Source organism: Zasmidium cellare (genome assembly GCF_010093935.1).
Source record: "Zasmidium cellare ATCC 36951 unplaced genomic scaffold M409scaffold_3, whole genome shotgun sequence".
Lineage (NCBI taxonomy): Eukaryota > Fungi > Ascomycota > Dothideomycetes > Mycosphaerellales > Mycosphaerellaceae > Zasmidium > Zasmidium cellare.
Window position 1 is genome coordinate 570,650 of NW_022986947.1, and position 25,422 is coordinate 596,071.

General features: G+C 53.4%; 9 protein-coding genes across 9 annotated transcripts; 3 read left to right on the forward strand and 6 right to left on the reverse strand.

The window, feature by feature from the left end:
• Positions 1-1,204: 1,204 nt before the first annotated feature.
• On the forward strand, positions 1,205-2,813 carry M409DRAFT_17513 (uncharacterized protein; the record flags this gene model as incomplete). Its single annotated transcript, XM_033804092.1, has 3 exons — positions 1,205-1,301; positions 1,353-2,490; positions 2,603-2,813. The coding sequence occupies 3 exons, from the start codon at positions 1,205-1,207 to the stop codon at positions 2,811-2,813; spliced, it is 1,446 nt and encodes a 481-aa protein (XP_033673169.1).
• Positions 2,814-3,255: 442 nt separating this feature from the next.
• Positions 3,256-4,052, reverse strand: M409DRAFT_50001 (uncharacterized protein; the record flags this gene model as incomplete). The annotated part of the gene is made up of 2 exons (XM_033811416.1): positions 3,256-3,888; positions 3,945-4,052. 2 exons carry the CDS (start codon positions 4,050-4,052, stop codon positions 3,256-3,258), a joined length of 741 nt encoding a protein of 246 aa, XP_033673170.1.
• Positions 4,053-4,504: 452 nt separating this feature from the next.
• On the forward strand, positions 4,505-5,506 carry M409DRAFT_50002 (uncharacterized protein; the record flags this gene model as incomplete). Its single annotated transcript, XM_033811417.1, has 3 exons — positions 4,505-4,887; positions 4,936-5,147; positions 5,292-5,506. 3 exons carry the CDS (start codon positions 4,505-4,507, stop codon positions 5,504-5,506), a joined length of 810 nt encoding a protein of 269 aa, XP_033673171.1.
• Positions 5,507-5,801: 295 nt separating this feature from the next.
• M409DRAFT_50003 (uncharacterized protein) lies at positions 5,802-6,172 on the reverse strand (the record flags this gene model as incomplete). Its single annotated transcript, XM_033811418.1, has 2 exons — positions 5,802-6,098; positions 6,152-6,172. 2 exons carry the CDS (start codon positions 6,170-6,172, stop codon positions 5,802-5,804), a joined length of 318 nt encoding a protein of 105 aa, XP_033673172.1.
• Positions 6,173-7,662: 1,490 nt separating this feature from the next.
• M409DRAFT_50004 (uncharacterized protein) lies at positions 7,663-10,986 on the reverse strand (the record flags this gene model as incomplete). Its single annotated transcript, XM_033811419.1, has 1 exon — positions 7,663-10,986. One exon carries the CDS (start codon positions 10,984-10,986, stop codon positions 7,663-7,665), a length of 3,324 nt encoding a protein of 1,107 aa, XP_033673173.1.
• A 1,554-nt stretch (positions 10,987-12,540) lies between these two features.
• M409DRAFT_17518 (uncharacterized protein) lies at positions 12,541-13,342 on the reverse strand (the record flags this gene model as incomplete). The annotated part of the gene is made up of 3 exons (XM_033804093.1): positions 12,541-12,880; positions 12,942-13,145; positions 13,203-13,342. The coding sequence occupies 3 exons, from the start codon at positions 13,340-13,342 to the stop codon at positions 12,541-12,543; spliced, it is 684 nt and encodes a 227-aa protein (XP_033673174.1).
• Positions 13,343-14,945: 1,603 nt separating this feature from the next.
• On the forward strand, positions 14,946-16,873 carry M409DRAFT_50006 (uncharacterized protein; the record flags this gene model as incomplete). Its single annotated transcript, XM_033811420.1, has 4 exons — positions 14,946-15,309; positions 15,375-15,798; positions 15,857-16,642; positions 16,717-16,873. 4 exons carry the CDS (start codon positions 14,946-14,948, stop codon positions 16,871-16,873), a joined length of 1,731 nt encoding a protein of 576 aa, XP_033673175.1.
• A 190-nt stretch (positions 16,874-17,063) lies between these two features.
• On the reverse strand, positions 17,064-19,068 carry M409DRAFT_50007 (uncharacterized protein; the record flags this gene model as incomplete). Its single annotated transcript, XM_033811421.1, has 2 exons — positions 17,064-17,272; positions 17,343-19,068. 2 exons carry the CDS (start codon positions 19,066-19,068, stop codon positions 17,064-17,066), a joined length of 1,935 nt encoding a protein of 644 aa, XP_033673176.1.
• Positions 19,069-19,691: 623 nt separating this feature from the next.
• Positions 19,692-22,166, reverse strand: M409DRAFT_50008 (uncharacterized protein; the record flags this gene model as incomplete). Its single annotated transcript, XM_033811422.1, has 5 exons — positions 19,692-20,372; positions 20,430-20,690; positions 20,748-21,962; positions 22,022-22,053; positions 22,106-22,166. 5 exons carry the CDS (start codon positions 22,164-22,166, stop codon positions 19,692-19,694), a joined length of 2,250 nt encoding a protein of 749 aa, XP_033673177.1.
• Positions 22,167-25,422: the final 3,256 nt, after the last annotated feature.

Genomic DNA, 25,422 nt, shown 5'->3' on the forward strand with positions numbered 1-25,422 from the left:
CTTTTGCAATTGACTGAAATTGCTCTTCAAACTTTGATGAGTTCAACGGTAACGGCTCAACATTTCTCCGACGGACCAGGATCAGAAGGGAGGCTTGAAGTTAGCAACGGCTTCCTTTCGCTCTCATCCATCAAAATGAGGCTACGCACTCATCCCTCTTCGACACCATCACTATCATCTCGTTACTCTAACAGGACAATGTTGGTATCTCTGCCGAAAAGACGAGGTCCATGCCCAGTCATTCTACATCATGATGAGGGCATGTCAAGTTCAGTTCTACATCTCCATGCAAAAGACGACAGCAGGAGCAAATAGAGCTGACATCTAAGCCGATGTCAGCTCGTCAAAGACCTTGCAATCTTGAGGTAGAGCCATCCCTCTAGGTTTCGACAACACCTCATACTTCTCTCACGGCGAGGCGACATGTCACAACCAAATGCAGGCAGATGTGACGAACGCATCGACGAATGTCCGAGGCCTTCCGTCACAGGGGCACAATTGTTGGATGTCTGCTTGGGATGTGCATCGATGCTATAGAAACCGGTGCTACTGTGGGGGTGACATCCACCTGACTCTTCAAACGTATAGGCTGTATGACCTGGGCAATGACGAATGCAGGCAAGATATGCTGTGCTCCGCACACTCCGCTGATATTGAAGCAGCTTCTGAGCGAAGCATACGAAAGCAGGAGCGCATTGATATCGACCAGATCAAATGAACTATTGGAATCATCATTGGTGGCTTTTCATCTCTGGAACCCGGATGATGGACTTCTAACGATGTCTGACAATCACCTTTGCTGCCACAAATGCTGCAAAATATCGTTCTCGAGATTGATCGTTTGCCTGGTCGAATGCCCCCCAAACTGTCTGGTCTTCACGTGCAGAATCCATGTATCTTAAATGGGGAGGAATCTTGGTTGGCCACGAAATCCGCCGGAAAACGACATCCCTTGACACATTCTGTTCTCCGCACAGAACACAAATTGTACAACACAGGAATTAGCATTCGCTTGCCTAGACCCCAGAATGGGGTACATATTGCGGAGAACGCATTGTGGGGGTCACTTGTTTTATCATCCAAAAGATAGGAAAGATGGGTGTCTAGTGTCTGTGGTTTATTCCAACTCGCTCTCTCGGCCTGAACTCTACTTCGACAACAAGACATTCTCATCAAACAAGCGAAGATCCAGAAGAAATTCAAAATGGTGCAAAAGCGTGGAGCTCTAGGCAACTCTTTCCGCTCAATTATGATCGCTATGGCGATCAGCCTGGCTGGTTTACTCTATGGACTTGATACTGGTAAGGCAACCATTCTCTTAGAAATTCTCCTAGACTAACAGACCTCTTTAGGAATAATCGCCACAACAATCGCTCATGATAGTTTCAAGAAGTACATGTACGGCTCTCTCGATACCAACACTGCAATCCAAGGAGGCATCGTCTCGGGATACTACGCTGGTAGTGCTGTCGGCTCTGCGGCAGCTTCTTACTGTATGGACCGCATTAGTCGTCGATGGAGCTTGCTCTTCGGCGCTATCGTCAGTGTCATTGGAGCCATTCTTCAAGCGACTGCGCAGAACCCGGCCATGATGATTGTTGGCAGAGCATTCTCTGGCTTTTCCACTGGAATGGTCTATCCTGTGGCGCCCGTCTATCTCAGTGAGATCTCTCCTCCCGAGAACAGAGCGTTCCTGGTTGGATTGAAAGGTCTCTGGAACACATTTGGATTCTTTCTCGCTGGATGGATTGGCTATGCAGGAGCATTTGCAACTGGTGACATTCAGTGGCGAGTTCCACTTGCGACTCAAGCTCCACCAGCAGTGGTTCTAGCGGTGCTGACTTTCTTCCTGCCCTACTCCCCTCGCTGGCTCTCTATGAAAGAGCGTTACGAAGAAGCCGAAGCGACAATGCATTACTTGCATGCCCACCGGTCTCAAGAGTTCGTTGCAAGGGAGCTGAGCGAGATGCAAGCGCAAATCAGACTCGAGAAGCAAAACAAGACCAAATCGAACTTCCTCCGTCTCTTCAGCCGCAAGTACATCCGCAGGACGCTCCTCGGCACCTTGATCGTCAACATGTGCAAGTTGAGCGGCTCCAACATCATTCAGAACTATCAAGACCTCATGTACTCCAACCTTGGCTACGAAGGGAAAGAAGCTCTCCTGATCACCGCGATCTACGGATTCATGGCATTGGTCGGCCAGCTGTTCTCCATCTTCACCGTCGCAGATCACTGGCCTCGTCGCCGAACTGTCATCACTGGCTGGCTGACATTGGCCGGATGCTTGACGGTCCTCGCTGTGTTGTCCGCTCTCTACGGAGAGACGGGTAATCCAAACGCTGCGGGTCAACGTGCAGGCATTGCGTTTATCTTTCTATTCGCTCTGTCCTACAGCGTGTTCTTCAACTCAGCCGTCTGGGTCATTGTCGCTGAGATTTTTCCTCTTGAACTAAGGGCCGTAGGAGTCGGATGGTCGACATTCAGTCAGTATCTGACAGCTATCTGGTTGAGCTATGCAGCGAGCTATGCATTCGACAACATCACCTGGAAATTCTATGCAAGTTTTCTCCTCTCTCTGTTGTGCTAACAGCTAACCCAGACCTCAGTTTGTCTTCATCGGCACCAACATCTTCTCCGCCATCGTATACTACTTCTGGTTTCCGGAAACAAACCAGCTTACCCTCGAGCAAATTGCTTCCGCCTTTGGAGACGCCGTTGCTGACCCTGTCGCCCACGATTTGGGCAAGACCTTGAAAGATGAAGAGAGCACAGAACACTGGGAGGCAGTCTTGCCAAGTCAGAAGGCCTGAGATCATGTTGGAGTATTCCAACCGTCCCGATCGTGGCTGGCATTAACGCTCCTTACGAATATTTTGGCGTTCGCTCGGGGGCAGCTGTTGCCAAATCTGAACCTGTGACTCAACGAAAGTTACGACATTGAACGTTCGGTCTAGGTCAGTGGGTTCTCTCGAATTTTTGCAGGTTGACTAAGAACAAGTTGCGGAATGTAATCGCTGAGAAGCACGCTATTCGAATGCTTACTTTGCCATTTGACATTGAGATACTTAACATGAGGCTCACAAGTTTACAGACTCTAAAACCTGATTGACTGTACACAGAAATAGAGCCCTGTTTCGTTATTAGGCTAAGCACGGGCAGAAGCGCGTGACACCTAGCACGGCTGCCGACATCTTCACATGCACACAAACACGTGAATTGTTCACTTCGCATGATTACAGGAAAAGTGAGCATCTAAGGGCTTGCTGATGTAACATATGCGAGATCACATGTCCACGATTCTGGACGATCATAGGCGACGACACGGCATAGCGGAAGTAGCTGGTCTCGGACGAGCTTGACTATGATCCTCACGCTCTGGATGCGAAGCTGACGGCGAGTAGTGATCTTGCAGTTGGTCGACAGCAATGATATCACATGTCGACAGAGCAGGTTGGTGGTGATGTCGGAATCGAACATGTCGATAAAGCCGAATCTGTCGTCTTCTGCAGTAACACGAACGATCACAAGGTGGTGGATGAGAAGTCGGTTGGCACCGAAGTTCCTGCGAAGCTGACGGGCAATGTTCACAACCACGCCTCGTATGGCCAGAGCGCGATAGGCATCGGTGCCAAAGACGAAATTGTTCTTGCTGAAGAAGGCGTCGGTGCACATGTTGTACAGTCCACGGCAGGTGTAGGCGAGTGCTGGAAGACAGTCGGCTAGCTGGCTTTGATGGCCATTGAAGCAAGTCGAGATTGGTATGTTGCAAACGAATGGGACAGTGACAATATCGGCGAGGAGTTGTGTGATCTCGGGCGGAAGACAGATGACAGTGGTCTTCGAGAGGCTCAAGATCGCGACAAGCTGGGCGATGATGGCGAGAGTCTAATGGATTGTCAGTACGCGGGCAATGGGCGTTCTGGAAGCGCGGCGGGACTTACGATGGGGGCCATGAGGTCCTGCTTCTTAGATGTCGACGGCATCTTGAGGGTTGAAGGTGGTGTTCTCAGTGTTGGAATCGATAGTGGAGAGTCTCTGGAGAAAAACATTGAGAGCCGAGGAAATGAGAAATGGTAATGAGAGGAGCACGGTCCTCGTAAAAGGGGTGCTCTCCTTTACTGAAGATGTCTTCAGATGCTAGGCTGCAGCCTCATGTGAACAAGCCGCCTCGCTCTCACTACAGGTTAACATAATTTGCACGAGCCATCACATGCGAAATGGCAATGAAACCCCTGAATCTTTTGCCATCACTCACGTGTATTCTCAGTACAATGTCCTCACTGCAAGGCACATGCAAATCGGCAATGTAGGTTCTGAAGTTTTTGCCATCACTCACATGCACGCACAGTTCAATACCTTCACTTCAAGCACATGCAATCTCAACATAAATATCTCTCCAATCCAAGACTGGCCGTTTCTTCTTCTTCTCTTCAACATCAACCACATCCACTCTGACCCAATACTTCAAGAAGAATCTGAAGACGGTGGACGAGGGTAAGTCATGGAAGCCGTTTACACAATGGACGAGACACTGACAACATTCCCAGAGTGGAACCTGGACGGCACCACGACCGACGGCTACTCAAGCCTGACGGGTCAGCAAGGCAGCCCCAAGAAACGCAAGTTCGATTTAGTCACCCAGAACATGCAGTCCCCGCATCCCGACGAGGCACTCAAGGGCCTGGCCTGCCTCCAGGTGTTCGCGACTAGAGAGCTGCTCTCGAGCGAGATGGAGCAGGCCATCGCGGCCACCCACTCCCGCTTCCCCACGTACCAGCGCCATAACCTGGACTCTTGGATGAAGAAGATTACGTCCCGTGCCTGGACGTCAACCTGGAAGTACCTGGCCCCGAGGGTCATGGCACTAATCGAGAAGACTGGAGGGTACGTTGCTGAGATTTTGAAGGCTGGATTGATGCTAACTTTATCCAGGATCGAGAAGTGGATGGCAGCGACATACCACCAGCGTATCAAGGTCTTCTACGACCACTTCGACGCCGCGCCGTACTGCCTCTCGCAGAAGACATTCTCCGTCACCAAGCAGGGGCTCAATATCGAGAGCATCCTGGGAAGCGACACCAATTGCCCCGCCGACAAGCTCGCCCTCGCCAAGTCCATGCATTGGCTCCTCCGATACCACTTCGGTGAGCATTGCGAGGAGGCGGTTTGGCGTTTGGTGCCGGCGATACCGATATGGCCAGAGAGGTCTTCAAGTTGATGCCCTAGGCCATCTCTGGGCATTCACTCGGTCTTGGCATTCACATGCTTGTATAAATACTCCTTCATAGTCCTTCAATACAACATGAAGTGTCACACCTCAAGTCTTCAAGATCGGATACAAGGGCATTTCCAACCGCAACCCGAACTACGCGATGCACGGCGTGCCAACCAGCTGGAAGAGTTACCCCGTGCACTCCTTGCTCGACTACAAGTACTAGGCACCAAATACGCCAGCAGCTCTCGATGGCCTAGAGAAGGCGAAGCCGGTCACGACCACCTTTGACCGATAAGCCAAGATCATCCAGAAGCGGAAGCAGCGTGCCCTGAGAACATAGACTGCGTAGAGAAAAAGGCCAAAACATGGCACTCGAGACCAGGAGCAGGAGTTGAGAGAAGACTTTTCTTTTGTGTTATTGTAGTTTTAGCAGCTACCGTCTGAGACCCAGAGGCATTTGGGGTATGTACGATAGGATAGAGAGAACAGAGAGAGAGAGTGTGTGTGTGTAATAAAAGTTCTTGCCTTTTCCGAAATCTAATCGCATCTGTTCCAACAAGGCGCCATTCCTCTCTGCCTTGCGCTAGGCATCTACGTGGACGGTGAGGGGGTCGCCACCCACGGCAGCACCATGCTCTTCTCGCCGATCTTGAGTTCCACGGCCGAGGCCACCTGACATCTGCGCGTGGTGGACATTTGCATCAACAGAAGCAGCGGTGGTGGCGGGGTCGTCGACGAGGTCGGCGATGGGTGATGTCGGCATCTGCTGCCAAAGCAGAACCAGGTGCTCCTCGCTGAGGTTGCAGAGGTTGTCGATGTGGCGAGATGCTTGATCGACGACGTCGGCGGTGAGAACACGGCACATTGGCGCCCAAGGCATCTGAAGTTTATGTCACATCGGACTAGCAAGACTCGATATAAGCCTGAACTCACGGGCTGCATTCTGGTGGTCATCTCTTTGCAAAGTGAAGGAGTTCGCGGCGACCGCGTGTCGGAGAGCTTCCCTCAGGGTGGCATTCTCCCTCTCTCGCTGCCCGACCTGCTACTCGCTTCCCTGAACGGTGCATCTCTCGGTGATGTGCGCATCGGCGTAACCAGAGGGCATGCGACCAGAACTGGTCTGCTGCAACTGCGTGCCTGGTTGTTTTTGTTGTGGTAGAGGTGAAGTTGAAAGTAAGGCTTAGAGTAAGCTGTAGATTAATCAGCAGAGTGATAGGTAGAGTAAGGCACGGTGTGAATCCTAGAGTGAGCTGCAGAGTAAGGCATAGAGTCTGTTAGGAGTAAAAAGCAGAGTGAAGTCCAGAGTAAAGGCCAGAGTGAAGCCAAGAGTAAAGTCCAGAGTGAAGTCCAGATTAAAAGCTAGAGTGAGGCTTACAGTGCCTTCGTCTGTTGGAATGCTCCCATCATCGTAGAGAGTATAACAAAGATGCTGTCAACTCTAGCGCTGCATGAGTTAACTAACCACACACCCTTCATCTTGTTAACACGAATCTCGATTGTCGTCACGGGAAGGATTCGCTAAGCCATACGGCAGCGACCTCTCGTGTCGTAGGGCTGTCTAGATTAGATGGAATGTGATTCGATAATTCAGCCTGTGAATGACACCTGTTTGAGAATCGACTGATATTATGAATTGAGGCTGTGATTCAAAAGCGGGTAACTACACTAAATCAGCAGCATATGAAGCCGTCTATAACTTTTGCATGTGACAGCATTTTAGCGCCTTGGCAGTGCCGCATCAGCTGCCATCGCGCATAAAGATCTTTCGACCACAAAACGTTGATTTCAGCAGCACAATCTCTAAAGCACCTTGAAAGACATCCAGAAAACATAAGCACACGTGAAATTCGCGCATGCGGGCGAAATCTGAAGTTGTCGAGCTGGTGCAAGTCCGTATTGTTGGGGAAGCTTGATCACAAGCAAGCAAGTCGGTCGATGAACGAAAATTGTCATGTGCATACTAAGGCCACGTTAAGACTGGACGGGAGAGACTACCTAGCTTCTCCACCAGCAGAGCTGCATGTGAAGGCCAAGCTTGAGTGAATGTGTCCCGCTCGCAACGCAGGTTCTTTCTCACGTGCGTTCGGACAACGGACTTCAAGGGACATCGGATTGCACGCGCAAGATAGTATCACCTGTTGCACTTAGCAAGAAATGGACGGCAAAACCCTCATTCGGCAGAGGCCAATCAGCAATCCATTACGACAGCCAGCTAACTACCACCAAGACCCGAAACGACTTTTACGGCAGAACACCAGCAACCGGCATCTTCAAAAAAGCGAGGATAGGATAACAGCAATGGTATCTTAAGCGACTTCCAGCATTCGATTCGTCATCCTTTCCCATCGCCCCAAAACAAACACCTTTTAGCCATGCCTCCAGAAATTTCCCACTTTTCCCCGTTCTACCTATGACGCCTTTTCCCATGTCACGTACGCTCACGCTCATGCAATGCCAAGTCCGACTCTTCCCGCCTCGAAATCTCGCCCTCGCTCACGCATCCGCCGTCCCTCCATCAATCCTCGCAATCCTCTCTTCTGCAGGCCTATCACGGAGCTCAACGCGCCGTTCCAGATTTCTTGGTGCTTCTCACGCCGGCCGGTGAAGCTGCCGGCGTTCAAAGTGAGCTCGTTCTCACTCGTGCTGGTATCCGTAGCCGCGCTGAGAGGTATGTCGTCGTCGCTCGTATCGTCGGCATTCGCTTGACCTGGGCGCATGGTGTTGCGTGCGCTGCGACCGTTCGCCATGTCGGTGTCGATTCGTAGGCCAGTGCTTCGTGGTGTACCATTTGCTGCGAGCAGTCCGTCGAGACCTGCCAGACTCGCAGTGCGAATGGGGATCTCGCTCTCCCTAATGGATCGGTTGTTCGTGGCGAAGTGGACACTGTCACCACCGCCGGCGCCCATAGCAGTGGCATTGAAGATTGCTGCTGCATTACGACCGTCCAAGCACTCGTGCATTTTCTTGATCGTCGCCTCCAGCAGCCCATCGATCTTGTACGGACGAGCGAGCTGGAGGAGTGAGGAAAAGATCTGCGGTGTGGCTAGTGGATGCGGTGGTGATGGGAGTGTTGAGGTGTACAGATAATGCAGCAGCGCATGTATCGTCTGCGTGGTGTGAGGAAGGTATAGCAGTCTTGGCCGTGATGTGGGTGGAGCCGTGCGAGTGTCAGGCAGTTCAGTCACAGCGCTGTTGTTCGTGAGAGTCGTAGTGCCAGAGTTGACAGAAGGCGTGATGGTGATGCTGGAGTTCCGCGAAGGGTGACTGGAGACGTTCGGCCGTAATGTCGCGGTGTCAGTGTCTGAAGCCGCCGACAGAGACTCTCGCAGCAGACTGATGAAGTGTGGTCCCCATCGTCTAGCAATGAGTCGTGAGTTGACAGGCACTCGAGTGCCGTCAATGGCAAGGAAGTCCATATCAGCAAGCTCGCGCACGTTCAGAGCCAGCGCGCCGATGTCCTCAGCAGCTGCACTTAAGAGCCTGCCGAAGCCTGTGTCTTCTTTGCTGGAATATGCTGGCACAGAACTGGCAGACACGTATCCAGACGTTGGCTCTGCAACTCTTGGATTCTCGTACAAACCAAACGCCTCAAGCTCAACGACACAGATGTTGGAGAAGTTGATCCGGCGGTTGTTGTAGTCATCGACTAGACTTCGCTTGCGGTTGCCCAGGATCACAAACGAATTGCGCCGACTCCAAAGAATGCCTCGATTCCAGCTTCCTTGGCTGAAGATGCTGCCTCCAGCATCGATACGACTCCACGTGAGAGTGCGAAGGTCGAGCGCCCACAGAGCATACTCCTGCTTTGAGGATGTCAAGAAAGTGCCGGAGACCACGAAATGGTTGTCAATGACTCCACCATTTGGAAATCGCAGGCCGGGAGGCGATACTGATGTCTGCATGGGCTTCTCGGTGAGCGTACCGTCTGTGAGACGAAGTTGCAACTCCAGCTTGACGTCCAGGAAGTTGTAGTTCGAATAGATGAGCATTGGCGCACCAGAACCGATCGCCGTCGGCTCATCGTCGTCCTCTTCCAGATCGCGCTGGGCGTGTGGACCAGCACCAATCTGTGCGGCACTCATTGACGTTAATGGTGTCACCACACTTCGATATGCGCCACAGCTTCGACCCATGCCAGTTGTACCCGTCCACTTCAGACTCCGCAGATTGAAGATGCTCACTTGCTCGATGTAGTGATTCGCGCTGTCCTGACCACCAACAACAACCATCTCAGCTCCTCCAGTCCCATCCAGCGCAACACCAAGAGATCCTTGGTTGGGAGCACTGCCAGCTGGGTTGTGTTGGACCGCCGACATGGGCGCATTCTGAGATGCGAAGATTGCTGATGACGGTAATATGGCAGCACAATGCGCGTAACGTCCTTGAGGAGCATCTGGGGTATTGATCTTGGTCCATGTCACAGTCGTCACATCGAAGATGTGAATGTCTGACATGACGATGACTTCAGGCTGCGCATCTGCACTGAGTTCAGGGGCAGGAGCTGGCGACATGCCGCCGTAGCACACGAGCTTGGTGTCACCCAAGGCGCATACGCTGTGGAAATATCGAGGTGGTGGAATGTCCCCCTTTGTCTCCAACTTCGTCCAGTGTCGCTTGATCAGGTCGAGCTCGTATAGGTTCGCAGTCAGCTGCGGCTTCGTCCTAGAAAGCCGGCGTCCACCAAAGACGTAGAGCTTGTCACCCAATATGGTTGTCGTGGCACCAACAAGTGGATGTGGCTCCTTGCCAGTCGTGCGATGGACGTTGCACACGAGACCGGACAGGTTTGAGGTGCTGTTGCTGGGTGTTTGGAGTTGACTTTGCGAGCTGTTGGCACCAGTCTGCGATGGTGTGTGAGAGCCTGCACCGTCTTCTGCGGGTGTCGATTCTGCCTCCGATGCGGATTCATACTCGGATCGCATTCCCACGAGACTGGTCTGACTGCTGTATGAACTGAACGCCGCGTTGGACTCATTGTCTGTTCGGTTTGCGTACAGTCGCTCAGGTGAGGGACGGGAGGTGTGAGAGTCCATAGTGTTGGCTCGGCTTGATTGAGGAGTCGACTGAGACATGACGGTCGCAGGTGGCTTTGAGGCCTCGATGAATGAGTCTCGTTGCTTTGGCTTCTTGTCCGATGCCTTGCGAGTTGGTGGTGACTGTAGAAAAGCCGGCTTCGCGATGTCTGGGATCTTTATCTCCACATGCCTTGGTACGGAGCGAGCGCTATTCGGTCGAGTGTCGTGACTGCTGGCGGGGAGTGAAGATGCTGGAGACCCGCTGCCACTTGAGATGTATGATGAAAAAGATCCCGATCCAAGATCAGAAGGCGTGGAAGGCACGTAAGAATACTTGTCCGGTATCCAAATCGGAACGTGCTTCGGTCGTGAAGGACTTCTGCTCAAGGGCGCAACGAATGGCAGGTCGAAGGAATCGTGTGGCGAAGGGCGGTCACTGCCTGTTGACGACGAGTCCGGCCTGATGATGGGGATTGCTGGGGTGATCTCTTGGACACCGCTTGAGCCGGTCCGGTCTCGGGTCAACGATACCCACGTACGGGATGAGAGGGAGTGGGGGTTCTTGGTGGGCGACTTGGGCTTCTTCGCAGGCCGGTCGCGATCGAAGAACGACGAGCTGAAGGACCACGATTCAGACAAGGAGGAAGAGTTGTTGTCCTTGGCGGGCTTCTTGGGCTTGTCCGCGTGAAAGGTGAGTGAGTCGTCTGCCGCAGCGGGCGCTGGGCAAGCGATGACGCCTAAAGGGAACGACATCTGCGGTCAGCCAGGAGCCTAACTGTTCGATGGGCAGCGAAGTAGCAATAAGAATACTCTGGTACGGGACTGGCAAAGGGATGCAGCGCTGAAGGGGAACAGCACGGGGGCAGGAGGAGGTTTTGCAGAGACGCGGGAAGCGTATGGCCAGAGCCTGGGGACGCGAGTGTGGCTAGGGCGATGCTGTACCCGGCGAGGCCCTGGTGGGTTTCGGAGCGGTCGTCGTCGAGGCGGAAGGACATTTGACGGCCGCGGGCTGCAGGTAGCCTGTAGTGCCATGCGCGCGGATGTTTTGCATGGTGCGGTGCGTGTTTGTCCCTCGCGGCGGCGACGGCAGGGATGGAGCCAAACGCAGGGCGGGAGCACGGAGGGCGGGGCGCGAGCAGAGGCGTGAGTGGCGGGAGGGGCTGAGAGAGCAGGCGAAGCGGAGTCATTCACTCACCTCGTGAGACTGCTGTGGCCGATGCGCGCGACGTCTATTAGGCTTTGGGCTGGTGAGTGCGATGCTCTGCAATTGTCACTTCAATCTGACCCGCGCCCGGATGTGGGAGCTTCGCTAAGCCCGCCAATCCGATCCCTGTCTGCTGTCTCCACCCAGCCGCTTTTGGTTCGCTCCCACACTCAAAGTCCTCCCGCTGCCAACCTCACTCTGTCCATCGCCAGACGAGCTGCGCGGTGAGAGCCAGGCTGCTGGGCCTCGAGCGGCTGCCATCTCAGACACTGACGCACTTGACGCAGACGAGCACAAGAACACCTGTCGCGATCGTCACGCCGATATCGACTCTTCACGCTGCTGCACGTAATCTGATGGAGCCTCATACGGATGCACACAGCAGTTTGCCGGCTGCCGGCTGTCATGCAACTTCCCACCCGTCCAACCACGATCGCGCTTGGGCGAAGCGCAGCCGCAGACGGGGAAGATAATTGCAGGACGGCCGGACCACTCCCCCGCCATGAACTGAATGGATGTGCTTTTTCCCAGCGGGATCCTCTGCTTCGTCCTCCGTCTTAGCTTACCACGTCTGCAGAGCATCAGAACAACCACGCCATCTCACATGGATCTCTATCCGAGCTGAAGGCGTCCCGAACGTCATGACAATCCCGATTGCTCTTCACAGACTACTAATCGACTTGAGTAGCTTCAGGCGATTGGACGTGGTGTTTGCGGTAACTAGGAGCTGAACGCAGACCCAATCATCGGCAATGTCTATGATTTCCATGTTCCACTTTCAATCCGGAATGTGTGCGTTCGTCCGGTCGACCTGAGACCTACATGTGGAGATTCTGCGGATGTGATCTGACTTGGAAGGTTAAGGGAACGTGTCGCGAGCGCTTTCCAAAGTTGTTGCATTCATTTCTTTTCTGAAACGCTAGAGCTCAAGAAACCTTGCCATGGCCTGGGCGATTAGCAACAGGCTTGTGCAAACCTCATCAAAACCCGAATTCATTCACGGATCTCCCCCACTCGGCTTCCCAGGTCTGCCTGAATACCTCCTGGCTTCATCTGCTCCTGTCATCAGCATCCATATCCCCCGGTACCCACTTTACATTCTCTTACGCAGCAGAGGTCTCCTCCTTTGGCAGAGGAGTGAAGCGAAGGTATGGCTTCACAATCTGAATCTTGGGGAACAGCTTCTCGGCCTCAGGGGTCTTGATGCTTGGGTGGACGATCACATCATCACCTGGCACCCAGTTGATTGGGGTGGTGACCTTGTGCTTATCACCAGTCTGGAGGGAGTCGAGCACGCGGAGGACCTCGGCAGTGTTGCGGCCGGTCGAAGCTGGGTAGGAGAGGATCAGGCGGATGGTCTTCTTTGGGTCGATGATGAAGACGCTGCGGATGGTGAAGGCGATGCCCTTGGAGTCGACGTTGGTGGCATCCTGGTGGTCGATCCTGCACACATGATATCAGCTAAGTGTCCCTCTTTCATATATCCATCTTCCTATCCTCTTACATGTCGTATGCCAAAGCGACCTGGCGCTGCTTGTCGCCAATGATGGGGAACTTGAGGTTGCTGCCAGAGATCTCGTTGATGTCCTTGATCCAGCCGCCATGGCTCTCGATGGTGTTGGCGCTGAGGCCAATCAGCTTCGCGCCGCGCTTGGTGAACTCCGGCTCGAGTTTGGCGAAGGCGCCGAGTTCGGTGGTGCAGACTGGGCTGTTGATCGAAGTCAGCACAATGTGAGCAGATCAGGACTGTGAGCATTCAACGTACGTGTAGTCCTCTGGGTGAGAGAAGAGGATGACCCAGTTGTCGCCAATGAAGTCGTGGAAGTTGATGGGGCCGTTGGTGGTCTCGGCGTCGAAGTTGGGGGCAACGCTGCCGAGACGGAGGGGTGCTGGACGGTCGGCCATTGTCGCTGGTTGGTGTTGCTTGGAGGGGCTGGTGAAGATGAAGTGAGGGCGTTTGACACGAGTGGAGCTGGAGTAGTGATATGCAGGAAAGGAAGCAGAAGAAGGAATTGATTAATGAGCAGCAAACATGTGCGTGAGCTCGTGGCCGGCGAAATCTTTGAACCCCGCCAGCCCACCTTGGACCTTGCTTTGCGTGTTTGATGTAGCAATGTCGTGATCGGTTAATTGACCAATCAGAAGGCTTGAAGTCCCTGCCGTGCCTGGGCGTCTTTCTCTGCTCACCCCGCAACAACAACTAATCCAGCTCAGTCACGGCCACAAAGGGAAACAACGATGTTACAAGCCTTCGAGTGACAGGATAACGCCATGCGAGCACGTGAGATACCGAGACACTGTCGCCACTGCTCACCTCACCTTTCTCGACAACAATGACAGGACCTAGTGATGGACCGCCTTGCTTCCTCCCTCACTCCATCAGGCGCATCGCCAAGCCCTGATACACAAGCCAGGGATTTGACATTGAGGTCGAGCAATCGCCACGTGTTCCGGCATTTTCGTGGCACTTCAGCAAGGTGTTTTGCAGCCCGAAACTGCATGTGATGAGGGACGGCCGTTGAGGCGTTGCTCACTAGCCAGGCTAACCTCACCCGAGTGAATGACCTGTACACAGTCCGGAGAACGGAGGTCCTGCATTGTGAGCAACTTCTTGATAACGTTGTCCTTGACGAGACACATTGCGACTCTCCAGCACTTGCTGTACCCCAGCGCTGACTGGGGACATTTTGCGACCCTAGTCCTAGCCCTTACTCCTGCGGATAGGGTTCTCGTCTTGGAGCCAAAGTCGACTTCACCTCTTGTCATAGGCATGAGGCATACGTGCCATCTTTCAGGGGACGGTGACCACCATTTCTCAATGCCCTTCGGTGTTAATGCTTGCGCTGTCGGCGAAGTTGACTGGAAGGTCAACGCATTCTCCATGTTCACTCGTGGAAGATTGTATGGCTCACTCTTATATTGAACGACTTTGCAAAGCGTTTGCCAAATGCGGGAAATAAGGACACCTCCAATGTGCAAGTCCCATTCAACTCGCTTAGCTCCGAGATTTCGTCTACGAATCGTTTTGCATTCGGTGTTAAGAGACATGTGAGGGGTGAAAGACTCTGGCGGTCGAATTTCGGCCGGCCGTGCTCCAATCAAATCGTCGGCGTCGAGCCAAACGACTCCGCTCGGCCATGGAGTGCGGAGGATGGTTCTCCAAGAAGCTTGTCCTTTTGCTTCATCATCACAATCAATACCACTTGATCAGCTGCCTAGAGGGAAGTATTGCGGAACGAGAGCCCCATCTCCGATCAGGCGTCTGAACGTAGTCCCCAAAGCACCACATGGGAGCCACAAAGACACCTTCATATAACATCTCGGGGTTTAGCGGTATGTGCAAGCGGCAACTCGGCGCCTCTTGCATGACGGCACCCACATGGCCAGAGAACCGATCGACGGAAGGGCGTACGCGCTAAGTATTTCGAATGTCTTTCTTTACATCCCTACGTAGACATCACTTCCCACCTCATACCTCTGTGCTGTCCTTCCCGGCCTCAATGCCACCATGGCATCTCCCGAAGTCGAGCTCGCTCGACGCCATTCTGAGGAGCAGCAGCCAAACTACGAAGCGCCGAACGAAGAGATAACGAAAAGTGGCGACGCGAAGCGAGGAAAGAACGACTCTTCCAGTAGTCTGGGGAACGAAGCCGACGATGAGGAGATTACCTGGCAGTATCTTGAATTCGAGACCGAACTGCCTTCGCCGGCCTATCTTTCACATTCGACGCCCGACGACCTAGAGAAACAATCGAGGAATCCACCGCCGCAATGTCCGAATCTGAAGAAATACACTTCACCCTTCCTCTGGAGTGAAGGGCGCAAGAGTGTCTTGGTGTGGATTTCGTGTATTGCCACTATGTTTACTGCTTGTTCGTTGAGACACACCTTGAGAAGTTGCCATATGATCGCTGGCTTACACTTTGCTCTTCAATAGTCAATGCAGGAGCATACACCTCCGGCCTGGGTCAAATGACAGACGAATGGCACATCTCCGAAGTCGTAGGCCTCCTCGGCGTCACTCTCTTCACGGTTGGGTTCGGCTTTGCGCCCATGTTTCTCGCCCCGTTCTCAGAGATCAACGGTCGACGGCCTGTTTTTCTGGTGACTGGAGTGCTTTGGGTTGTCTTCCAGGTCGTCTCTGCTGTAACGCCTACCTTTGGCGGCATGTGCGTTTGTCGATTTTTGACGGGATGCATGAGCTCGACTTTCTCGACGATGGTCGGAGGTGTGCTGAGTGATATCTATCACGCGAAAGATCGGAATACCGCCATGGCCTTGTTCTCGGCTTCAGCACTGTGTGGTACTGGACTAGGACCTCTTGTCTGCGGCTTCATCGCTCAGCACAAGAACTGGAGATGGTATGTCTTGTAACTTCTATACTGACTTCGCCAATCGATACTAATCGATATGCCCTAGGATCTTCTACGTCCAAATCATCGTCGACGGCATCCTCATCATCTTCGTCATCTTCTTCTTCCACGAAACCCGCGGCTCCGTCCTCCTCTCCCGCAAAGCCAAAGCCCTGAACAAATGGTACGACCAACTCGAAGCAGCAGGCTACTACGGCGTCACCTCACCAGCAACCTCCTCCTTCCAAAAAACAACCGTCCACCGCCTCCGCTGGAAATGCCTCGCGGACGAAGAACGCAGCAGCCTCACCACCATGCTCAAAATCTCCCTCCTCCGCCCTTTCCACATGCTCATCACCGAACCCACCGTCTTCTTCTTTTCCCTGTGGATCTCCTTTTCCTGGGCTGTCCTCTACATGACCTTCAGCGCCGTCCCCCTCATCTACGAAACAACCTTCCACTTCACCCTCGAGCAAGGCGGCGCAATTTTCGCATCCATCTGCATCGCCAGCATCCTCTTCGGCATCATCGCCGTCTACCAAGACCGCATCGGAATGCGATATCTCCCAGAATCTCAGAAAAGAATCCTACGAAGCCCTGAAGGTCGACTGTATTTCGCCTGTTTCTCCTCTGCCCTCCTCCCCATCGGCTGCATCTGGTTCGGCGTCTCGGGGGCCTACGAATCCAGCCACTGGATCACGCCCGCGTTAGGTGTCGCCTGCGCGACTATGGGCGTGGGCGTCATCTATCTCGCCGTCTTCAATTATCTCGCCGATTCGTACCACAGATACGCCAGCAGCGCGCTCGCGGCGCAGAGCTTCTGTCGGAATATGCTTGCTGGTGCATTCCCCTTGTACGTTACCCTGGCAACACGCTCCATTGTTCGATGACGAGTGGAATCGCTGACATTACATTCCTCAACAACAGATTCACGAGACAAATGTTCCGCAAGATGACATTCCAAGGCGCAGGCGGGTTCCTCGGCGGCGTTGGGTTCTTGCTCACGGCAGTGCCTTGGGTGCTGCTGTTATTTGGGCCAAAGATTCGTGCGAAGAGTAAACTCGCTGGGGAGGTGATGAAGTAAGTAAGTAAGATCGATTAAAATGTGATGATATATTCTGTTCTGTGTGACAAGAAATGAAGAACCCTCCAGTATGAAAGACCGATGGTCTGCAAATTCCTTCCGTCCCTTGAACGCCATGGCTCGATGCTCCTCGTCGTTCCATCGCCATAAACCCCGACGAACATACCGGACTCCTCTAAATAGTACCCTCCTATTCCTCGACATCCAACTTCGGCAAATCCCACATCGTCAAAATCTTGTCCGCCGTCTCCAGAGCGACATCCTTCTTCTTAGTCGGCGAAGCAGGCTCCTTAGCCTTGCCGCCGCTGCTGCTACTACCACCGACCCCAAAGAGGCTGCTGATAGTCCCAACAATCGAGCTCTTCTTCTGCGCCGGCTCGGCCTGGACATCCTCATGCGCTATCACGACAAACATCGTCAGCAAAAAAAAAGGACATCCAAAGTGGTAGGCGAGAGACGGTGGACTTACTCCTCCCCAAATCCTCCTCAATCTGATTACTCACCACCCGCTCCATATACGGCGTCTCGCCAATCGACAAGAACCCGGGCATATTCCGATGCCACGTCTCAGGCTGCGGCATCGTCTCGAAGAAAGGGTTCTTCTTAGAGAGCTTCCCTTTGGTCTCGAAGAACTCCGGGTTCAGGGTCGAGCGGATGAGTCCGTGGCCTTCTTTGGAGGGTTCGCCTGCGGGGAGGGGTTCGAGGGCCGGGAGGGCTTTGGATGGTGAGCGGCGGAGGGTGGGGACAGAGCCCTCTCGGGCCGCGCTGCTGCGCGCTTTGGCAGGGGAGGTATTCTTCCGCGGACTCGGCGATGGCGAGGGGCGTGTAATCACCCTCCCTTGACTCCCCCTCGCCCGGCCCGCGACCCTCTGATTCAACACCACCCCATTGTGATCCACCTCATCAATCGTTTCTTCTTCTTCCTCCGCCCGCCTCTCCTCCTCCGCTCGCCGATTGCCCCGCGCTACAACATACGCCAAATCATCAGGAGACAGGAATTCGGGCTCCGATGGGTGGTCTAGGCTCCTGATGGCTTGCTCTGAGAAGGCTCCGAATCGGACGGTGGCGTACTGATGCTGTTCGACGTTGCGCATGATGTCGCCGTAGTCGTCGTCCTGGTTGAAGCGGCGCTCGGATTCGGCGAGGGGGATTTTCTTGGGGGAGGTGCTTCCTGGACCACGGAGGGAGCGGGTGATGGGGAGGTTCTTGGCGGGGCTGGCGGATCTGGCACGGCTGGTGGTGGTAGTTTTGTTTGGGGAGTTTCGGCTGGTGGGCTTTTCGATTCCAGCGCTGGCTCTGATGGGGCTCACGCGTTTGCCCGGGGAGGTGGTCTTAGCTGGGCTTTTGTTGACGGACCATCCGCCTGCTGCGTTCGCTTTGGTTGGACTTGGTGATTTGCCTCGAGGAGGGACAGACTGTGCCCGACTGCCAGCTTTGGCAGGACTGGTAACCTTGGCAGGACTGGTAACTTTGCCAGGACTGGTAGCCTTGTTCGGACTGGCAGCCTTGTTTGGGCTGACAGGCTTGCTTGGACTGCCAGGCCTGCTTGAACCCCGAGCGCCAGATCCCGTCGAAGCCTTAGATCCTCTCTTCGACGACGCCGCCGCAGGCCCTTCAACCGACGGAAAATCAACAGGACTAGCAGATCTCCCAGGAAGAGTCGCCCGATTCCCAGTCACAACAGTAGTAGAACTGGTGCGGTACCGATCCATAAACCTCATATACAGCTTGAAGTGGCAATTGAACGGCTTGCCCTCGGCGTAGTCGTACCGCTCTCGCGTGTGCAGATCCTTCACCATGGCAGCGAATTCATGATCTTCTCCAGCCTCGAGTTGGTGGATGCCGATGATGAGCTCCTTGTCGACCTTGGTCAGGGAACGTTTTCCGATTTCCTGGCTGATGTCGTCGAGGGGTTGGTCGTCGTCGTAGTCGAGTTCGCTTAAGGGGCCGTCTTTGAAAATGCGCTCGTCGTTGGTTAAAGGGGTTGCTTTTCTTGACGCGCTTGTGACTTTCTTCGTCTTGGGCGCGGACGGTGTCGCGGTGGGCTTGGCGACCGCGATCCTCTTCTTTGCGGGAGCGCTCTTGGTGACTTTGGAAGCTGGCTGGGTAGTCTTCTTCGCAGTTGAAGCCGACGCTCGAGCGGGCGCCTTACCCTTCGCCTTAGCAGACTTTGCGGCGGGTTTCTTCGGAGCCATGTTGATATGGTCTCAAGACAGAACAAGCAGCGAGTAAGTGATATGCTGATGAGTTGGAAAGTCGTGAAAAGCGAAGCAAGTCGGCCCAAATGGGGTTTTGTAAACAAAGGCAGGGAGAGCAAATCTCACAATGGAATGTGGCATGCCAACATACCGTTCCCGGCGCATGTTGCGCTTCCCCTTGTCTCGAGCAGGCATGACAGCAAACGATGCCATTTTTGAATGTCTCAACACCGGGCATGGGTTATTTGTAGATGCAAAGCGTGTCAGCGCATGTTTGAAAGAGTTAGATTGAGCAGGCTCAGTTGCAAGACAAGACACTTGGATCTTCCGTGCCTCAGGCATCCACTTTGGCCCCTGACTTCCTCCTTTCTGCGCAGGCTCACCGTTGACCATGCATGCGTCTCTTCCAATATTCGGTCGCACGCAGAGAACATGGATTCCCTGTCTACTGTAGTACGGTGCTGATCGGATGTTGTTGTGCGTTTTTTCCATTAATGTCCTTGTCATCCCAGTTTTCGTGCATCTTGCGCGCTTTTTGTTTGTTTTCATTTCCTTCCCAAACGACACTGTCGACTTTTGGAACGAAGCATGCTGAACAAGTTCATTAAACTCCTTTCCATTCAACCAGGGTACTGATTACTCTCCACGCCCGTCCAAGGATCCATCGCCGGCGAGAACACTTCATGCACTAGATCCCTCAAATCCTCCTGTGCTGTCAGATGCGCGATGCGATGTTCGGACCAATCCATCGGCGTGCCTTGCGGCGGACCCATGAATTGATTGTGGTTGTGGCTATTTGTGCTGTTGCTACGATGTTGTTGTGAAGAGGGGGTCACGGCGATAGAAGCCTCCGTGGGGATCGAGCGGTCGCTGCTCGGAGGCCGGACTTTGACTTGAGGAGGCGCGAGTGAGTTGTGATTTCTCGACGATAGCAAGGCGTGCGGCATTGAGAAGGATTTGGGACGGCTGACCCCTGCCGCTCCGGAAACAGCATTCGCTGATGATGAGGTGGACTCACCTTGGTGGCCAGCCTCGTGCTGACCGAAGACCTTGGCGACCATGGATGCGAGGAGGTCGCCGCGAAAGAGGTCGTTTTTGTCGTATGGTTCGTTGCGGATGGCGTTGATGCCGTGCTGAGCGGCGCGCATGTCGTCTTCCACGAAGGTGGTTGGGGCGGGGATGGTCATGGGCTGACAGCGGAGGAGGTGGGTGCGGTAGAGTGGTGTGAGGGCGGCGATGAAGATGGTCATGTGGTGGGCAACCGGGGAAGATTTGATGAAGGGGAGGAGTGGGGCGTAGAGCTGCGATGGTGCGTGTGAGTAGGTGTTGGAAACGTGTCATTGTTGTGGCATACTTACGTCCAGTAGTTCGAGCATTGCAGATGCGGCTTCCGTGCATGTCTGCAAACATGAAGCGAATTGGGCTTCTGATCGACCCAATGCTAAGCCAGGTCGATGAATCAACCAACGTATGTAGTGGTAAAGTAGCTGTTCGTTAGCGTGAGATATGAGGATTGCCATCTGCAACGGGTCTTGCGTATCTGCTTCTGGCAGATCGTCAGGAACTTCCTGAAAACTGAAGTCGAGCTGGTCGAGTAGGTGTTCGCAGCAAAGACGGTTCTGTGAGACGTTGTCAGTGTTCAACGCCGCTCAAAAACAGATCAAGACGCCACACACCATCTGCTCGATGCGAGTCGAGGCGTGTTTTCGCTTGTTGTGAGTATACAGCACATCCACGGTCCTGGATAAGATCCGAACCAACCGGCAGACATTGACAAATCGATGCATCTTTGTCCGCCCGGGTACTGCACCCAGCACTCTCGAAGAGGTGAGAAATTCATCATCAATGTCGCTCGGCTCGGATATCGTTATGTCTGCTTCGTGCAGTGCTCTTGGTAGGCCGAGAAACGAGGCTCCAAACAAATGTAGCATGAACACACACCAGAACACTCGTCTTCTCATCTCGGTCTCCAGTGGATTACCGCTATGCTGTGTACCGTCGTGATGCAAACCGCATTCGAGAGCCTTCATATTGGCCATCGCGCTGATTCGAAGAGCCTCGCTGCGTTGTCGAAGCATGATTAGAGCATAAGCCTGCAGCGCCAAGGTCTGTATCCTCGTCAGGCCGTCTCTTCTGGTGTGCAGCGTTGTGAAGTGGCATCTGCATCCTATTTCCAGATTTCGGATCTGATCTCTGATGCGATCTTCTCTTGATCTGCTCATGTCGAAGCAATGTCCTACAGACAGACAGAAGTAGAATTGAGACAGTTGCTCGAACGACTCTGTGGTGATTGGATCTAGGGCGTATAGCTCGTCGACAACATTCTCGAAGGAGGGTCGGTGTAAGATGGGAAACGTCCGTTCCGTAAAGAGGAAGAAGTAGTTGAGGATTCGGTCGGCTTCAGCACGGTCAGGAAGGTCAGTTGGGACGAGTTCCCAAAGAATATAGTCGGCCTGCTCAAGTGCCTTGCCTCTTGTGAAGTCGTCCACGGTGAACAAGCCATTGAAGTCTGGGTTTGAAGGTGCGTCCTTGCCTAAGATCTCATCCAGTGCCATGGCAGAAAAGCCGACCCCTGAAGAAGGACCCATATATCGACTGAAGCCATCTTCGTCAACCACATGCATCCCCAGCTCCTTGAGGACAGTCCAATCGGGTGCGCCAATTGGCTTGAATGTGTTGCTGGAGGCCGGAGACTGTGAAGTCTTGTTGACGGCGTTGTCTCCATATGGAGAGTGGGATGAGGAGGCCCTTGGGGACCATTCATTCTCCTGGCTTAGCTCAAGTTGTCTCACGCGTGCCTCGAGGTATTGAACATATGATCGCGGTGTTGACTGCTTGGACAGACGAGCTCTTGATTCGCAAGGGAAGTTGGCATTGCGGCAATTCGAACACTGCGTGACATCAAAGGTTAGAGCACGGGGTAGAATTGGTGAAACGAAATGCGGCGTACAGGTCTGGGAGCGTCACATTTAATCTTCTTCCCTGGTTCTGGGTCAGTAAAATGACCCCTAAAATGACTTCAAGGACAACGTACACCTGCACCTATCACAAACTTGCACGATTGAGGACGGCGTCGGAACCCTGCCGTTGTCCATGTGTCGGGTTCAGGCTCCCCATTCGCGGTGTAGACACCCGCGTGCTTATGAGCTGTAGTAGAGGTGCTTCCAGCAACTACTCATTCCCACCGAGACAGTTACGGCTCTTTCTGGAAAGATTTTGACCTGGAGTAATTGTTCAGGCTGGAATGGTACGTCCCGCAATTCTCCCCGCCGCCAAAGGTCTTTTGCACAACTGCTGTTTGAACTGCTTTGCAACGCTGTTACCTGCGTAGTAGACCAACACAGTGACGGGAGCGATGTTGCGATGAGTAAGCTTGATCTGCTATTCGCCCGTGAGGAGCTATCAGGAACGCATGAGTTCCAGGCTCCAGAACGCCAGTACGTGCCGTGCTGCAATAACACGTTTGTGGGTGTCCGGCAATAAGAAATCCCAGGTGTTGATCGACTCTTGTTGCTTCGTTCCAATGACTTAGATGGCGTCCAAGTTCAATAACGCTTTTTCCGCCGAGAAGTGTCGGAGTTGCGTCGTGGAAAGGTTGTGAAGCCACGAGACACGGTCAGAGAGGGGTCACTGCATCCTGAGCAGCATGACGCAACGTTCGCGATTCGCCTGCAGCCTGTAGATGGGGCGAAACAGTCATGCTTTGCAAGTGAGCCGTACCCGCAGAATGGATTGTGTGTAACACCTGCTTTCAGAATTCAACATGAAGGAGCTCCAACTTCTGATGAGTGAGTTGCCATCGCTTGTATTTCCAGCGGAAGCAAAGCCAAAACCTTATTCCCGGCTTGATCAACTTCGATCTGCCGTTTGCTTCCCACACAGATGCTTTTGATCCAAATTGTGACCCCTGTCGTCTCGTCCACATCGATCTGTATCCAGGTGTAGGCTTGCAAGATTGTGAAGCATCTTTGGGCAGTGACATCCGATGCAGACAGCGGTGGGTACACGATCGAGCCATGCTCACAAACGTGCCCCAAAGACTGTGCTGCGGATACGTTCAACAAGCAAGTCTTTTCAGAATAAGTGTCTGGTGTCATGCCCATATAGAAGCTGTACGGTGTCCACGGGAGATGGCGTTAAAGTAGGATTTCCAAGGCCGAATGGACATCATGGTAACATGACCTCCAGATTGTGATCGACTGGAAGCGGACTAGTCGGAGTTCAGTTGCTCATTCAGTCGATGTTAATGTTGTGCTCGTCCTAAGTCGCATCTAAATGCTCCTAAATGTGCGTAGAAGGGCATATCCATGGCTCTCTGTACACCATGGAGAAGTCAACTGACAAGCTGCAACGCAGGTCTGCGAATGTCACGAAGTAAGTATGTATATCGTGGTGATGTTCCCGATCGAGGCCAGCCCAGAGTAGAAGCATTGCAGAATGTCGGTGTATGGCTGGTTGGTTGATCTAGCGGCATGGTAATCAGTATCCAGTCCAAAGAGAGTGAGGCGGTGAAATGTTCTTACGTGTCAATATCTTCGACGAAAGACATCAAGAAGAAGCAGCAGCAGCAGCACAAGAGCTTTGCATGCTGAGCAGAGCAAAAGCCGACACAATCCAGTAGGTCTTCTTCACCAACCGTTTTTCCAGTTGCAAGACAAAATCTTCATGAGCGCAAGGTCTGTATAGTTTCAAGAGAATGCCCCCCGAGCAAACGTGAGCCTGTGCAAGATGCCTCGGGATGTAGGTAGAGTGAGGTAAAGTCCCGAATTGCAATTCTCAGGCTGCAGCGCCCGCAACTTTCTTCTTCTTCAAAACGAAAGCAAAGCAATGGTGGACACCGGCATCAGCTCCTTATTGCAATGCACGAACACGTGCCAGACACGCACATGCTGGAGCTAGCAATAACGCGCATCAATGCGTTCTAACCTGGCCTACCTGGTCCCGGCTGGCCTGTACTTGTTCGTTGATATGCTTCCCATATCCACTATACTCATCATACGGGATCCTCGCATGATGTCCAGCTCTTGGACTGCTGGACTGCTCTTACCATACGTGATGTGGTCGTCTCCGTACGATGGGCGTCGCATAGTCTTCCAATCTAAGGTGCTCGGTCCGAAGAGTTGCAGTGGAGTGTTCCTGGCTTGGGGCGGCATGCACAGGATCGCGGACGAACCACGATTGGCAGTGTGTCCATCGGAAGAAGAGGCTGACGTTGGGCGGGGAGTGGTGGAGACGACTCAGCCAAAACCAGCAGACGCGCAATTGGTCAAAAGACCGTCGCGATCATCGTCCTCAGGTGAGTTTAGAGTTTTTAGGTTTGACGCGCCCGCACGGCAGACCCGGCAAAAGCGGCTACGCGGAACATACCGACGACAGACCTGGCCACGCTGCCAAAATGTGCTGCTGACTGCCAAGGAGAACGGCCACATGGCAACGACATCAACATCGACATGCGCAACGAATGACGCTCAATGACGAGGCTGTGATATTCCCGGCAATCCACTGTCAACATCACATCACACAGCCCACAGAGTTGTTGATTGGTCGCGACTTGCCCGCTCAGGTTCATTTGGGGTCCATATGGCACTGGATTCGATGACGGCGTATCTCGCTTTCTTCGGCCTCCACACGCCAATGTTCGACGTCCCCCGAAGACATCATTACACAGACTACAGCCGTTCCGTCGGTATGAGTATGGCAGACACTGATGGTTGAGCGAAGAGAGACGGTCGGGAAGCCCTGGTCAGTCAAATGTTGAAGAGATAGAGATTCCAGTGTGGTCGACAAATCTGTTGGCTTGCAGCCCACCGCGGCCTTTTTGGGATATCCTGGCATCATACACTTCGTGAATATGACGATCGTTGAGAGAGGTTACGTCAAATGCGCTGTGGAACCCGGTCCTCTCATTCATGTTACTGTCGGCAATCCTGTGCAGGAGCTGGAAGAGTGCGTCCGCACATCCAGGTATGACCGAATTGCTTGCCATGCTTGAATCTTCAAGACTGCAGACAAGTGCAAGGCCGATCAATCGAGTTTCTCATGGCCTTTGTGATGCAGGTGACGCAAAGGTGCGCTATCCGTGTGCCGAGCAGACGGCAGTGCAACAGTAGCAATGCTACAACACGAGAACACCCACTGCGGAGCTGTGGAGACAGTCCGGACAGCATCAACGCGGTTTCCGTTCTCGACCGGGACTAAAATGCCGCCGGCAAGGCCCTACCGCCTTACCGTCATTTTGGCCTTGATTTTACGGCCAGCTCTCCGCTCCGGTGGTGTCAGGCGAGAGTGCATCTGGCCACAATGCTGCTGGCAAATCATGAATTGCATACGTATGCCACAAAGGCGGAGGCA